This window comes from Urocitellus parryii, chromosome 8, assembly GCF_045843805.1.
Source record: "Urocitellus parryii isolate mUroPar1 chromosome 8, mUroPar1.hap1, whole genome shotgun sequence".
NCBI lineage: Eukaryota > Metazoa > Chordata > Mammalia > Rodentia > Sciuridae > Urocitellus > Urocitellus parryii.
This window is the reverse complement of record NC_135538.1, coordinates 140,251,940-140,268,669: the sequence shown is the minus strand read 5'-3', so window position 1 is coordinate 140,268,669 and position 16,730 is coordinate 140,251,940. Positions and strand designations below refer to the sequence as shown.

Sequence of the window (16,730 nt, the reverse complement as noted above, 5' to 3'; positions counted from 1 at the left end):
CTCAGGGCCTGAGATTCTGCATTTCGTGTAATCCCTGGATGATGCCAATGACACTGGTTCCGTGGACCACATCACGGTGCTAGCTGCCTTATCAAGGTGGCCTTTTCCTTCCCTTTGCCATGTGCTAGGCTGAGCTTTCAGTTGCTGAGGATCCCTGGGCTGCTCTCCACCAAACTGGGGTCCTTGAAGCTCTGAGTCTACTGGTATCATTTCAGGTCCCATATGAGAATTCTGACTGCATCTATTTCTGAAGTGAAAACAACCTCTGCTAGAAATTCTTAGAACTGGGGGACCTATGCAATTGCTGACAGACACTTTCAGGTAGACATTTTACATTATTGAAATATACTCAGAGCAGTGCACACAGACCCTGCTGCTAGAATTAGAGGTCGATACCATATGCCAAAGAAAGCTCCTCTGTACACGAAAGGCAGGCTTGTTTCCATGTGTCAGCATATGACCACTCTCTGAAACCTCAGTACCACTGAACACCTTGATGACATGGCAAAAGAGGGAGACTTTTAGGCCATGATTGTTTTCTACCCCATCTCCAAGTCGTCTTCACACTGCGGATTGGCCTCATTCTGATGCTGAGTGAACAGAGTTGGAGTCAACTGGATTCTGCCGACATTCTTACCTCTCTCGGTCTCCAGTCTAGCAAGGAGAAGGCTGAGCCATAAAGGTTTGTTGAGCTAGAGATGTAGAGAGGGTGCCATCTGCATTCTGGAGGGACCATATCCCATGGCACGTCACAATTGTTCCCAGAGGCCTGATAGTGCACTTTGAGCAAATGTGGTACTGGGACTGAGCCTATTGCAAAGCCACAGGGAAGTCATTCGGGGGCAATGAGCAGCTGTCCCTTATGATCTTCTTAGGACTCTTCAGAAGGAACATCTATAGCATTCATGGAAGGGTTTTTCTTATTTCAATCATGTCCCTTGGGCGGTTTCATAGCCAACCAGTCCACTGTATCCAAGGCAGCTGACAAAGTGAGCAGACTTAATTTACTCTGGGGCCTCTGATGTAATCTGCAGGAAAGCAGCCTCCAGCTTGGTCATCTCAGAAGCAGTTCAGAGGTCTGTAACCTGATGAAACTGACTTGGGTTCTAAAAGATGAACAGAGCACCCATCTCTCTTTCCAGTTGGAAGGAAAAGCTAAAACTTTATTCCAAGTCTCCCCAAATTATTGATTCTCCAGTTAGAATCCATCATGTCTCATGGCCAATGACATATATTTTGCTACCCTTAAAAAAAAAAATCTCTACAGCTGTGTGCATTCCACAGATCAGCAGCCCTGGAATCCCCAGGGCACCTGTCGAAAAGGCTCTTGGGCATACCTACTAATTGAATTTAAATATGCATTTTAACATGCTCTCTGGATAACCTGACAGCACATTGAAGTTTGGGAAGTACTAATCTAAGTCATTGGTTCTCCAAGTACAAAATCATGGGCCCTGCACAAAATCTACTGAGTCAGAAACTTGGGAAAGAGGCCTGGCAGAGTGGATTTTAATGGGGATTCTGATCTTCGTTAAAGTTTGGGATCATGATAGTAGACTGAATGTCACTCATTGACTTGGATTGCCAGACTCTATACCTTCCAAGTATGGACTTTCTTAGCAGGTGAATCTGAGAATTATCTGCCTTTGAACCAGCAAGAGAGATGCTACTTAATTTTGCTGATATTTTCTGAGATTATTCTGTTTCCAGGGACCTTAAAAGAGATGTGACAGGTGGAATGGTTTCAGATTGAAGCACTGACCAGTGCTGTTGCTAACAATGCTCCATCCAGTTTCTAAATTTGCAGGCTCAGAGGTTGGAAGCGCATTCCTCCAGTACTATGTACTACAATTCCACTGAATACAAAATTGTCCTCTGTAGCCAGTCATAGTAGTGCACACCTATTATCCTAGCTACTGAGTAGGGAAAGGCAGGATGATCTCTTGGTCCAGGAGTTTGAGACCCCATATCAAAAGAACAAAAAAAACACTTGTTCAGCCTTCTCCTCAATCCTGATTAAAAATGGAGGAAAGATTTGCTATGGCATCTTTTCATGATCAGTATGTATGCATTGATTACATATATCTGCCCAGGATTGTAAAAGATGTAAAATAAATAAAGCATGTAAAATAAATAAAAAGATGTAAAATAAATGAAAAGATGTAAAAATAAATAAAGGTTTTTACCCTCAATTTAGTGAGATAAAAATAATACACAGGGAACAAAGGCAGACCAAAGCAAAATGGAAAAATTATCGTTCTACAAATAATTTTTAAGAATCCCTGTCTTAGGCTATATTGTGCTTCTATAACAAAATACTGGAGACTGGGTAATTTATAATAAACAGAAATGTATTGTCTCATGGTTCTGGACTCTGGGAAGTTCAAGATTGACAAATCAGCCTCTAGGGAGAGTTTTCTTTCTGTGTCATTCAATGGTAGAAGGGCAAACAGAATAAGAGATCGAACGCACAGCCCCAGAGCCCTTTTATAATTGGCATTAATCCATTCTTCATGACCTAAAGACCTCTCCTTAATCTCAACACAGTTGGAATGGGCATTAATTTCCAACAAATGTGTTTGGGAGACACATTCAAACCTTTCCATTTCTTTAGAAGTGACCAGAATAGTGGAAGGACTGAGAGTCAGAAACAGGGGAAGCGGTGTTGTGTCCTAGCTCTGCCATTCACCACTAGATAAGTCAGTTAACCTCTCTAGCCTTTAATTTCCACATAGCATCATAAAAAGTATTAATATCTACAAATCACAACACAACACTGCTTAGTATCATTCACACACACCCATGTGTCTACACATACACACCACTTAATTTTACCTTCCTTATGTCTTTTGCACTTAAATACACCTAGTAGGTGTGCAATATATGTGGGTCAAATGAATGACCATGTTTGATCAGATCATGTTATTGACCTCAGATATATCACTTTCTGTTTTGTTGCTTTGTCGATGAATCTCGTATTTCTTCATGTTTAAGAAACTGCAGAAAGGTAAAATCTGGGAAAGGGGAAATGGATGATAGCCTTCACCTGCTGCTTAGAGACCTAGAAGCAGATCTATACCTTGCAGATAGACTGATTAATGGCGTAAAAATAAATGTTATGGGCTGGGGATGTGGCTCAAGTGGTAGCGCGCTCGCCTGGCATGCGTGCGGCCTGGGTTCAATCCTCAGCACCACATACAAACAAAGATGTCGTGTCCGCAGAAAACTAAAAAAAAAAAATGTTAAAATTCTCTCTCTCTCTCTCTCTCTTTCTTTAAAAAAATTAAAAAAATAAATGTTATATTGTGGTAGTCAGAGAAGCAGTAGTTGAAAGCTATAACATCTGAATTCTGGTCATTGCCCGATTACAAAATTTGGTGTAGGGAAAATATAAATCAACCTATCTCGTCTTCTATTTTCTTTTACACATATGTGATTTGGATTAACTACATTTAAAGGTGCCTCTTTAAGCTCTAATTATATACTTATCAGTTTAAAAAAACTCAAAAAAATCTTCTGTTTCTTTTGTCTTGCAGAAAAGATATATTATTTAACTTTTGTATTCCATAATCCTTCCAGTTGATGTGATAGGAATCAACTAAAGAATACATATTCTATAAAGCTCAAGGTCAATGTTGCAATATGATGATTCCATAGGTCCTTAGTAATTTGTATTTGTCTTTGAAGATCCCATTGCCTGGCATTCATTTATAACCGAATATAGAATGTTTTTCCTTGTCTAAAAAAAAGGGCTTATCTTTAAGTTAAATTAATGTAAACTTTGGTTTTCAAGCTCATATTAAATAGCCTGATAACTTTTTTATAAGTTTCTAAAATAAGCCATTTCTTTTATGCGTAGCACAAATTAAATTCCTATCAAATCTGCTTCAAAAATAAAGGAATCTTTCCACCATCATATTTAATTTCTTAATATCTTGTGCTCATTAAATTCAGAAGTTAATAGCACATAAATAAAACATGGCTTTTGCTTCATGAATTGCATGTCGAGTGCATGCATTTAAAAGCTTAGTGGGGAAAATAAGAAAAACCCAGTAAACCAAGCATGCAAAATCCTAGCCTATTTTCTTTTCTTTGTGCAGCTAAAGATCTGGCAATTTTTAGTTGTTAGAAGATTTAATTTAAAAACAAATTATGGTATCATAGAGTCTTTATATTAATCTAAAGTTGAAAATCATTTTCCATCCCTTCTCTTTTAATCTGTTTTCTTCTGTCAGAGGCTTACACCTGATGGGGAGATGCCTATGGCCGATGCAGCCAAGCTCTACTGGGCATTTGTAAGAAGCAAGCAGCCTGGGATTCTTGGTGTGATGATCACGATGCTACTTTACATTCTCCTGTTCATCATTTCTGCCCTGATTTTGTATTTGTATTGTCTCAGGTAAGGTGCTTCCATGATTTAATTCTTCAGCATGTTTAGCTTCTAGTCTGGGAATGCAGTTAGCTTGTGCAAATATGGTTCAAGAAGTCAGTGACATCTGTACATCACTCAGGTGACCATGTCTATGGTGATGGGCAACACCCACAATGAAAAGCAGCCAAACAATGATTTGCCTTTTACAGAAATATTTCTCCCATGGAACAGAGAGCTGATTTCACTGTGAATCATTATATTGATTTCTCCAAACTAAGAATCGACATGAAACCAGTTATCCCCTGGTATCCAAGGCTGGGAAATTTCCTGGGAAGCTTGTCTACAGTTCTTTTTTCCTCTGTCTTCCAACTTGCTTTCTTCCCACACTTCCCACTGCCTGCCCCAAATCACCCAAGTAAGAATCAACCTCTGGCTTTGATCCTGCAAGTCATAGGGTCATCAATTTAATAGTGTTTGTGTGTGTGTGTGTGTGTGTGTGTGTGTGTGTGTGTGCACTCATGCGTGAAGAACAATAAGACAAGCAACAAATATAGGGCAGTAAAAAGGGCTAGGCAGACATTTTTTTATTGATTTTTTTTTCCTGCTGGGCAGAAGCTCTTCAGTTTGGTGCAATCCCCCCCCCTTTTTTTTCCTTCCTTCCTTCTCTCCCTCCCTCCCTCCCTTCTTTTTTTTTTTTTTTTTTGCCTGCACTTCTTGGTCTCACATCCATGAAGTCATTGTCAGGACCATTGTCATGAAACTTTTAACTTGAGTTTTTTTTTTTTTTTTTTTTTTTGTATATTGTAAAGATAAGGGTCTGTTGAGCTTTGGCTCGCGCTCTCTCTCTCTCTCTCTCTCTCTCTCTCTCTCTCTCTCTCTCTCCCCAGGATTGAACTCAGGGGCATTTAGCCACTGAGCCACATCTCTAGCCCCCCCCTTTTTTCTTTTGAATATTATTTAGAGACAGGGTCTCACTGAGTTTCTTAGGGCCTTGCTAAATTGCTGAGGCTGGCTTTGAACCTGAGATCCTCCAGCCTCAGCCTCCCAAGCTACTTGGCATTACAGGCATGCACCACTGTGCCCTGCGTTGGGTCTGCTATTTTTTTTCAAATGAATTTCATGATTGCTCTTTTGATTTCTATGAAGAAAGTCATTGGAATTTTAATGGGAATTGCATTTCATCTGCACAGTGCTTTTGGTAGTATGACCATTTTGATGATATTTTTTTCTGCCTATCCAAGAGCATGGGAGATCTTTTTATCTTCTGAGGTCTTTTTAAATTTCTTTCTTTAGTATTCTGTAGTTTTCATTGTAGAGGTCTTTCACGTCTTGTGTTAGGTTGATTTCCAAATATTTTATTTTTTGAGGCTCTTGTGAATGGGGTAGTTTTCCTAATTTCTCTTTCAGTTGATTCCTTACTGATGTATATTAACACAATTGATTTATGGGTGTTAATTTTATATTCTGCTACTTTGATGAGTTCATTTATGAGCTCTGAAAGTTTTCTGGTTGAGTTTTTTGGGTCTTCTAAATATAGAATCATATTATCAACAAATAGGGATAATTTGAGTTCTTCTTTTCCTATTCATATCCTTTTAATTTCTTTCTTCTGTGTAATTGCTCTCGCTAGAGTTTCCAGGGTGATACTGAATAGAATTGGTGAAAGAGGGCATCCTTGTGTGTTCCAGTTTTTAGAAGGAATGCTTTCAATTTTTCTCCATTTAGAATGATGTTGGTCTTGGGTTTAGCATAGATTACTTTTATAATGTTGAGGTTTGTTTCTACTATCTCTAGTTTTTCTAGTGTTTTGAACATGAATGGATGCTTTATTTTGTCAAATGCTTTTTCTGCATCTACTGAGATATTCATGAAATTCTTGTTTTTATGTCTATTGATGTGATGAATTGTATGTATTGATTTCTGTATGTTGAACCAACCTTGCATCCCTGGGATGAACCCCACTTGATTGTAGTGCACTATCTTTTAAATATGTTTTTGTATGCTATTTGCCAGAATTTTTATTGAGATTTTTTTCACCTATGTTCATCAGGGATATTGGTCTGAAATTTTCTTTTCTTAATTTCACTCATATCATCCTTTATGTCATGGATCAGTTTAACTAGTGCACTCTAAACTCCTTCTCTGACATTTCTTCCACTGTGGTGTCAATGGATCCTGTTATTGGAGCATCCTGGTTTGTTTGTGGTGCTTTGTTCCCTTGTTTTTTTCATGTTGCTTGTGTGTCTACCCATCTAGCCGTATGGATCTGAGGCAGTACAGTTTCTACCCTGGAGAATTACAGTGTCCTTGTAGGTTTCCAGTACCTTGCCATTAAGGGGGAGATAAATAATAACCACAACCAATGCAAACAATGTACAGCATTAAACCAAATAGCTCCTGATAAGACAGCTACAGTTTTGTCACAATAAACAGAAATGATATGATCAGTTATTAATTACAATAAAAACAGTAAGCTTGCAAAAGGGTTTGCAATTTCAAGTGGCAGATAAGGAGAAAACAGAAGTGGTATAGGATGATTATGAGGGAGGGGGAAAGGAAAAAAAGTAAAAATAATAAAGGAAGAGTGAAAGAAGAACAATAGAAGAAAAGAGAGAAAGAGAATGAAGGGAAACAGATAAGTGAGAAAAATATATACATATATAGTAAAAATTGTGAAAATAGAAAGAAAAAATTAAAAATAAAAGAATACAAAATAAAACTGAAATATACTAACCAGACATTCTGGTCCTTAATAAACTGATCCATGAAAAATAGCTGGTTTCAAAAAGGATTGAAATGTAAGAGAAAAAAAAAATTGATGAAAAGTTGAAGAATTGTTTCCATTGGAGAGCAAAAGATTTTCAGCTTCTCTTCTCCACTGGGTTTGGTCTGGAGTGTGATGCTTGCTGGACCCTCAGAGCTAGGGTGAGAGAATTAATCCTGGAGGCGGGAATCCTGGAGCAGGGGTTTAGGTTTAGATATGCCCCAGGCTCTTTGCTGAATGCCAGTTGGTCTGCAGATTTTAAATCAACCCACCTCCAGGGCCCAGCAATTACTGGTCCATACTGGAAGACTGTACCCCAGAGATCATCTCTCAGTTCCACCTGTGTGGGGGAAGACCCAGTTCTTAGTCCACTCCATTCCCTGCAGACCCCATGTTTCCTGGTCTTGGGTTTAGTCTCCAAACTCAATCTCTCCTGCCCTCTACCCTTTTGAATTCCTGGACAGATGCATCTCTTCCTGCAAGCAGCTGGGTTGGAGGGGAAGGGGAGAGCTGGGTGGGTTTCCATGACCAGTAGTCCCCTGTGAAAACCTCTATCCAAGCTTGATTTTCTCCTGGTCTCTTAGGCATATTCTCTGTCATGCAGCATTCGTTTGTCAGGACTATTTTATGGGTCAGCCTCTGATCTGCCAGAAATTGGCTCCCTCTGCTGCCAGCCCCCCCATGGTGGCTGCAAAATGGTTCCTTCCTGTGTCCTCCACAGGCCACTAGGAAAGATGTGATTTCTTTCCTTTTTTTTTTGGTGGGGGGTAGGTGCTGGACATTGAACTCAGGGATACTCAACCACTAAGCCACATCCCCAGCCTTATTTTGTGTTTCATTTAGAGACAAGGTCTCATTGAGTTGTTTTGCATCTCACTTTTGCTGAGGCTGGCTTTGAACTCCAGATCCTTCTATCTTACAGCCTCCCGAGCAACAAGGCAGGCTGAGGCAGGAGGACTGTAAGTTAGAGACCAGCCTCAGCAACTTAGTGAGTCCCTATCTTGAAAAAGAAAATAGAAGGTGCTGGGGATGTAGCTCAGTGGCTAAGAATGTTTGGGTTCAATTCCCAGTACCATGATAAAAAAAAAAAAAGAAGGAGAAGGAGAAGAAGGAAAAGAAAGTAAACTTTCAGGAGTTAATGAGCTAAATTTCCATTCAGATTGACCTTGAGATATCTTTGATGTTGCCAAGGGAACATAGGTTATAAGAAGTTCAAAGATGAATGTAGAGCTCAGCAAGTCAGTTGGCTATGGTTTTGTGGGGTGGAAGCCTTGGGCTTCATTGCCTTGCAGGATGGAGGCTAAATCAAAGTGGGTGAACTGAGTCCAGGATGAGAGCAAAGGGTCTGCACTCATCCACTCTTTTTCCTGAGAGCTCTGCTACAAATGGACAGTGATTAGAAAAAGATAGCTTAAAAAGTGACTTCTAAAAATGGTTGTGGCTTGAATCTACTTCTAGGCAGAGTTGAAAATTCTACAGGGAAGGGAACTGCTACCAATAACCCAAGCAAAGGAGGATGATAGGTTGAGGAAGGTCTCTGAAGACATGCAGTGGAGCACAGAGACAACTTTGCACAGAGACAACCTGACACAAAAGACCTTGTCTCATGATGTGATCGAGGAGAGGAGAGAGTGAATGCAGATCCTGGGTGGTTTGTGGCAGGATGCAGGGAAATTCACACGTAATAGCAATTCTTATTGGAGGAGGTGAATTCCCTCCTCAAATCTTCCTTCAGTAGATGGATCATTCTCTGATGCGGCCCTTAGGTCACTAACAGCTGTAGTAAAATTGCCTAGCTCTCCAGGGCATGTGTGTTATTTAGGTCCAGGCTTGGTTTGTACTTTGACATGTCATAAGTGCTGTACGTCATCTTTCCAGGGCGCTTCCTTTCCTGGGGAAGGCAAGAGTCTTCTCTGATCATCCGGTTTTCTTTTGACCACTCGCTTGCAGTGTAGCCTGAGGGAAGATTGTCTTATTCGCTAGAATTTAGGCATTTCCTTGTACATCAGGGTAAAAATAACACATATGTGTAAATTCTATGACGCTCCACATGAGTTATCACTATATTATTTCAAATGACTAGTGCTTCCAAGAGAAGTTAAAGAAATGAAGTGCTACATCATGTAGTTTAGATTTCTGTAAGATTCACTAGGTATTGTTATGTATCATTTATTCCCCCACTAATACATCTCCTTTCACTTAAAATGACTGTTTACAGCCATACTATTCACTGAGACATACATTTTAATCATCTAGATTAATTATAAAGTAACAAAAAAGTGAAGAATTAGTGCACCAAATAGAATTTAAACCTTTGCTACTCAAAAAAAAAAATGGGCATTTGCTTTAAAAAAGAAGAGAAAAATGACCCTATGGGGAGATGTATGTAGGAATGGGAATTCCGCTCAGTAATGGACACAGAATGACTAAGGTCAAAGCAAAGGTGATGGAGTGTATGGGCATTATAGAGAAATAAACTGGAAAATGTAGGGTAAATAATACTCAGTGTAGCTCCTACTGTCCTGCCTTGTTGGAACTAGGCATGCTCAGTTATCCAAAGTAAGGTTTTGCTTGTATTTTAGAAGCAGATACCCTTATCATTATTTCCTCTATTTTCTTTCTTTCTTTCTTTCTTTCTTTCTTTCTTTCTTTCTTTCTTTCTTTCTTTCTTTCTTTCTTTCTCTTCCTTCCTTTTTTATTTTTTTAATCTTTTTTTTAATAATGATAAAGTAATTTCCTACAGGGAAAAAAATATCTGTCTTTTCTATCTTTTCCATATGCATCAATAAAGTTCCTCCAGAGTGTGAAAGAAAACAACAACAACAAAAAAACCTCTCCATGCTGCTATTCATAAGGTATCTTTCTCTGAAATGGCCTAATGCTGGGTGGACCAGTTCTATGAAGGAAGCGCCATCCACAGCAGATGTGTCTGGACAGTGAAAGTGGGTTTTGCACTGGCCTGACAATAAGAAAGAGACCCAGACATCATGAGGACTTACCTTGGTGAAAAGTGCCACTGTAGAATTGCACGTTGACTGACTTAGGTTAGTGTGTGCTGAATCCAAATGTTAACACAGCCACCCTAAGTCGTTCTGTGTTTTCCATGGAGGCTGTGGAGACAGTAGTGAAAACACAGCTGGCATTATGGGAACAACAGTGAAATTAAGTCTCTGGTGCTGGTTGTTAATAGAGAGTTTTGTTTAGCTCTGGGCACCGGAAGCTCACATTGTGGGGTCTGCTGTGTAAGCCCCAGATTGGGCCCTCTGGAGGCCCGCTAATTGGTTGTCATTCCTCCAAAAGCCTGAGTCATTTCTTGCTGAAGGGATTCTACTAGAAAAATTCTCACTCCCCCGTAGCTGTGGTAGGAGAGGTGACTTGAAAAGGCATAATTATTTTGACTTGATTTTATAGTTAGAAAGAATAAATATTTAGGCAAAAGTTGAAACTGCAGAAAAGAGTCAAAAAGTAAGTGAAAAGCACACCAATAATTTCCTCATCTAGACAAAACATTGCTGATCGTAAATTTATTCTGATTTTTTTCCTATATATATTTATTTTTTACAAAATTGAAATTATCTACCATGAATATAACTTCATGTGGTGATTTTCTACTTAATATTATATGATACATTTTGCATTCTTTACTAACTTCATAAACATGCAATGCCTGTATGACATTTAAGTATTTCTTTATTGCTGGGCAATAGATTGTTTCACATTTTATGCATCTTATAAATAATTCTAATGAACATCTTAAGGCACATGGTGGTGTCCACATTTTAAATTAGTCTTTGCATAGGATCCTAGAGACCCATGCATAACAGTTCAGACTGTGTGATGTTTCTAAGACACTTGATAGGTATTGCAGAATTGTTTCGAGAAAGTTTTATGGGTAAGGAGGCTTATAGACCTATATTCACATCATGCATTAACCTTTTTAGTCTAATACTGAATTTCATGATTTTTCCAAATGTGTATTCTTTTGCTTACTAGCTTCTACACATTCTTAATATGTTCATTACTCATTTATATTTCCTTTCCTGTGAATTGCCTTTTAACTGTCGTTTTTGCTTTATTTTCTATAGATCTTTCAAATGTTTTTCCTACTCAGTTATAGGAGCTTTATAGATATTGACAGTGTTAACTCTTTTGTCATAGTTTGAACAGATATTTTCCATTTCTTAATCACTGTATAAGTTTATTTTGATTTTAAAATAAATACATTTACATGTGGCAAAGTCTTTTATCATTTTGTGACTTATTTAAATGACTCAGTTTTTTAAAAAGCCTTCCTCATTTTGAAGTTTTATAGTTATTTCCTTCTGTGTTCATAAGGTCTGATTTTTTTCCATTGAACTTCTTTTCATGGGCCAGGTGGAAGTCATTGGAATTGGGTAGTGTCATGATCTAAACGGAGCACCCTTTTATCTGTTTTTACTGGTGTGTTGTTTACCTTGATATAATTACTTAATTATATCAAGTTAATATACATAATAATACATATAATTAATTAATACCTAATGATATTAATTATTTTCCCATCCTATTGAGTTTTAAGCAGTTTAGATTCTTCTGTTTCTAGTATGATGCACAAAATGAACTTCTTTTTTTTCTAGAGCTTCTTTTGCAAAATTTATCTTTTTACCAAATATTCATTTTTAGGTATTTACCATAAGGATGACGGATGGGGTGAGCCCCATCCATGAGTTGGATGTATATTTGGCCTTGCACACTCCATCCCAAAAAGTCTTCACTGGTATCATACAAATGTGGTCTGATTATAAATCCTTAAAATCTGCATAGCACCAAAGATCTACAAGCTATTTACATAGTTCTTTAGAGTTTGCAGAGAATGAGCAATCATAGTTTAAATGTGATATGGCTGAATTACTGTAGTATGCTGATTTTAAGTCCTGTGGGTATAGACTGAGGAATGGGATAACTGGGTCAAATGGTGGTTCCATTCCAAGTTTTCTGAGGAATCTCCATACTGCTTTCCATAGAGGTTGCACCAATTTGCAGTCCCACCAGCAATGCATGAGTGTACATTTCTCCCCATGTCCTCACCAACATTTATTGTTGTCTGTATTCTTGATGATTGCCATTCTGAATGGAGTGAGATGAAATCTAAGTGTACTTTTGATTTGCATTTCTCTAATTGCTAGAGATGTTGAATTTTTTTCATATATTTGTTGATTGATTGTATTTCTTCTTCTGTGAAGTGTCTGTTCAGTTCTCTAGCCCATTTATTGATTGGCTTATTTGTTTGTTTTTTTGTTTGTTGGTGTTAAATTTTTTGAGTTCTTTATATATCCTAGAGATTAATGCTTTATTTTGAGATGCAGGTGGTAACGATTTTCACCCAATCTGTAGACTCTCTCCTCACATTATTGATCGTTTCATTTGCTGAGAAGAAGCTTTTTAGTTTGAATCCATCCCATTTGATTCTTGATTTTACTGCTTACACTTTAGGGGTCTTGTTAAGGAAGTCAGATCCTAGGTCAATATGGGAAGAAGATTTGGGTCTACTTTTTCTTCTATTAGGTGCAGGGTCTCTGTTCTAGTGCCTAAGTCTTTGATCCACTTGGAGTTGATTTTTTTGGCAGGATGAGAGACAGAGGTTTAATTTAATTTTTCTTCATAAGGATTTCCAGTTTTCCAGCACCATTTGTTGAATAGGCTATCTTTTCTCCAATGTATGTTTTTGGCATCTTTGTCTAGTATGAGGTAACTGTACTTGGGTGGGTTTGTCTCTGTGTCTTCTATTTTGTACTACTGGTCTACATGTCTGCTTGGTGCCAATACTGAGTCATTTCTTTATAGCTCTGTATTATAGCTTAAGGTCTGGTATTGTGATGCCTCTTGCTTCACTTTTTTTTTTTTAACTAAGGATTGCTTTAGCGATTCTGGGTCTCTTATTTTTCCAAATAAATTTCATGATTGCTTTTTCTATTTCTAAGAAGGATGTCATTGGGATTTTAATAGGAATCGCATTAAATCTGTATAATGCTTTTGGTGGTATGGCCATTTTGACAATATTAATTCTGCCTATCCAGGAATATAGGAAATCTTTCCATCTTCTAAGGTCTTCTTCCATTTCTTTCTTTAGTGTTCTGTAGTTTTTCATTGTAGAGGTCTTTCACCTCTTGTTAGATTGATTCCCAATTATTATTATTTTTTCAGGCTATTGCGAATGGGGTAGTTTTCCTAATTTCTCTTTCAGTGGATTCATCACTGATGTTTAGGAATGTGTTTGATTTATGGGTGTTGATTTTATATCCTACTACTTCTTTAAATTCACTTATTAGTTACAGAAGTTTTCTGGTGGAATTTTATTAGATCTTCTAGATGTACAATCATGTCACTGGCAAATAGTGATAGTTTTCCTTTTCTTTTCCTATTCACATCCCTTCAATTTCTTTCTTTTATTTAATTGCTCTTGCTAGTGATTCCAGAATGATGCTGAATAGAAGTGGTGAAAGAGGGCATCCTTGTCTTGTTCCAGTTTTTATAGGAAATGCTTTCAATTTTTCTCCATTGAGAATAATGCTGACCTTAGTTTTGGAATAGATACCTTTTACGTGTTGAGGTATGTGCCTATTATCTCTGGTTTTTCCAGTGTTTTGAACTTGAATGGGTGCTGTATTTTGTCAAATGGTTTTTCTGCATTGATTCTTCTTGAATGGGTTCTTGATTGCTGCTCCGTTGCCTGACAACATCAGACTCTCAGTCCTTCATTCTTCCAAAGTGCACTCTGCCAGTGATTCTCCAGGAACTTTCCAGAAGCCTTCTGTCTCAGACTGGGGTAATACCATTGATCCCTCTTGTTTTGAGGCTTCAGCCTCTTGGATGGCACAGCTTCTGCTTCCTCCAGCTCTCCAGCCTGCAGATGGCCATTATGCAGATGGCCATTACTATCCAGTTTCTGGTTGGATAAGCCAGTCTAACGAGTCCCCTTTTTATAATCCTACCTCCTGTTGATTCTGTTCCTCTAGAGAACCCTAACTAATACACCCTGATAGAAATGGCCTATGCACATTATGACATGCTTAAATAGGAACAGACCTTTTTCAGAGGTTTAGATACCATATCGCATCAGCTCCAGTAAACTGGAGAGTTGTAATGAAAATGGCTCATTGCTGTGGGTGCATGTACTTCAGGGTCCCTTCTCTGCTCTTAGATCCTGAGAACTCTGGGGTGGGCCATGGAGCCACACTGAGTGCTCATCCCCCTGCTATATGTCTTCAGTAGACAGAGTGTGCTTTTCTCCCCCAACTTTTCGTATCGCTAGCTGCAAGAAGCTGGGAAAGTTTAACTGAATGTTCCTTGATATGATTTTTTTTCTCTTAAAAACAAAACAAAAACTTGTCAGTTAGTTAAGACTAAATAACCAATTGGTTATTTGGTGAGTTGACTTTTGTTAAATTAGCCTGATTCTGTGGGGTTTTTTTAATTTTAAAATTTATTTGTTGTTTTCAGATATACATAACAGTAGGGTATATTATATAGGGTATAATATACATATTGTACATACATGGTGTGTAACCCATTCCAATTTGGATCCGATTCTTATGGTTAAACTTGATGTGGACTTACACTGGACATGTATTCACATATAGGAAAGTTATGTCTGGCTCATTCTACTGTTTTTCCTATTCCCATTCTCCTTTCTTCCTTTCATTTCCCTTTGTCTAATCCAGTTATCTTCTCTACTTCCCCTCCCAATCTTCCCTTGTTATGAGTTAGCATCCACATATCAGAAAGAACATTCCACCTTTGGGTTTGGGGGACTGGCTTATTTCCCTTAGCATGATATTCTCCAGTTCCATCCATTTACTGGCAAATGCCATAATTTCATTTTTCTTTATAGCTGAGCAATAGTCCATTGTGTACATACATTGAATTTTCTTTATCCATTTATCTGTTGAAGGTTTCCATAGCTTGGCTCTTGTGCATTGAAAATTAGCCTGATTCTAAAACCTCCAGGACAATAGAAACTAAAATGATTTACTTAGAAATTCTGCTTTCATCTCAAGATATAGGAAACAGCATGTGAGATGTGCTGAGCAGGTGTCAGGAAGGCATGTGTACTTGGAGGAAATGACAAGGTGAATGGTCATCTGTTTGGCAAAGCCCAAATCCTAGGGTTGGGCTAGTTTAAGGTAGTTGGGGTGAGAAGTTTCCTTGTGCACTTTCATGTAAATACTTGCACCTGATGGTGTCGTCCCCATGGACCTGTGCCTGCCCCACCCTCCCTGCCCCCGGTCCTCATGGCTGTCTGCATCTTGTATGATCTCTCTAAAACTCCCCCTGAAGAGTTTTCACCATCCTTTTCACCAAAACAATTGGATAGATAACCAAACAAATAAAACAACTTCTTTAGAATTCCTGCCTCCAATGAAGTAGGATTAGATGTGCATAAAAGTGACCCGTTGAACACTGTACCATGTATTTGGATGTTACAGCAGTGGTCAATTTGAATGAAAGAGAAACATTGGAGCAAAATAAAATGAAATTATTGGACTGGATTGGGGATAAGCTTTTTGGTCATAATTCACCCTTCTCTTTCTCTCTATTAAAAAAATAAAATAAAAATAAAAGTGCCTGGAATACAATGGAACACAAGTTCCATTGAATTAATTACTTGAATAAATAGAGGAATACAATCTCTTATATGACAAAGAGATGGCTTTCAAATAAGATACAACTGACAGGCTACATGTTTAAATGACACATCTCTCAAGAGTTTTTGATTTTGAATACTCAGCCGGGTATAACGGACTATGAAAATGTATACACGCAGCTCTCACATGAGTCATTGTAGTTACCAAAATGATCAGAGTAGGGTTTTAGGTTGGTTTGGTTTGGTTTGTTTTGTTTTGGCAAGAGCCAACAATAAATAAATAAGGTGCAATGTGAAAAGTTACGAAGTTTCAGAACAATGCTCATAGCAGAAGAAATGAAGAACATTAACTTGATAGACACAAAGAATCCAAATGCAAAGAGCCCAGGGAAGTGATAACCGTGTCAGAGATGCAGAACCTCCTTTAAACTCCCTTCTCGACAGTCCTCTGCTCTACCTTGATATCTCCAAGTCTTGATTCGACTGTACCCAGCCCCCATCCTCTGCCTCCCTGCCCAAGTAGTCTTCCCTAATGATCTGTGAAGTAGGTTAATATGAGGCATGCTTAGATGTGCACCATCACAGATGAGCTCCTGGTGATCCTGGTCACACTTGCAAAGGAGCCTATCTGACAGACCGTGTCTCCGCCTTTAATCTGGGTTCAGCACCTGAGCAGCCGTCCTCTTAGCCACTGACCTTGAACTTGACACGGGCCTTTTATCAGTGCTGGGCTGGTAAGTTCAGCTTGAGAAAGTGCTGCCACAGTTGTTCTGGTTCACTTCCTCTTTACAGTTTGGATTTCCCTAGGACAGATCCTCCTTCCTAGACTAGGGAGTCAGTAGCCTCGAAGGAATATTAGTCAATATGAGCCGGTAGAGTTGATTCTCAGGAAGAATAGAATCCTAACCCTAATCAATATATTATTAGCTCTCACAATAATCACAGACTCCCCCAGTGTGGATTTAAAAAAA

The 16,730-nt window shown here is 38.4% G+C and overlaps 1 protein-coding gene across 1 annotated transcript in view; it reads left to right on the top strand.

The window, feature by feature from the left end:
- LOC113179858 (uncharacterized) overlaps positions 1-16,730 on the top strand; it is a 306,468-nt gene that overhangs the window by 211,931 nt on the left and 77,807 nt on the right. Inside the window, exon 15 of the mRNA XM_077801549.1 lies at positions 4,236-4,399. Coding sequence (XP_077657675.1) covers positions 4,236-4,399 — 164 coding nt within the window. The remainder of the gene's footprint in view (positions 1-4,235; positions 4,400-16,730) is intronic.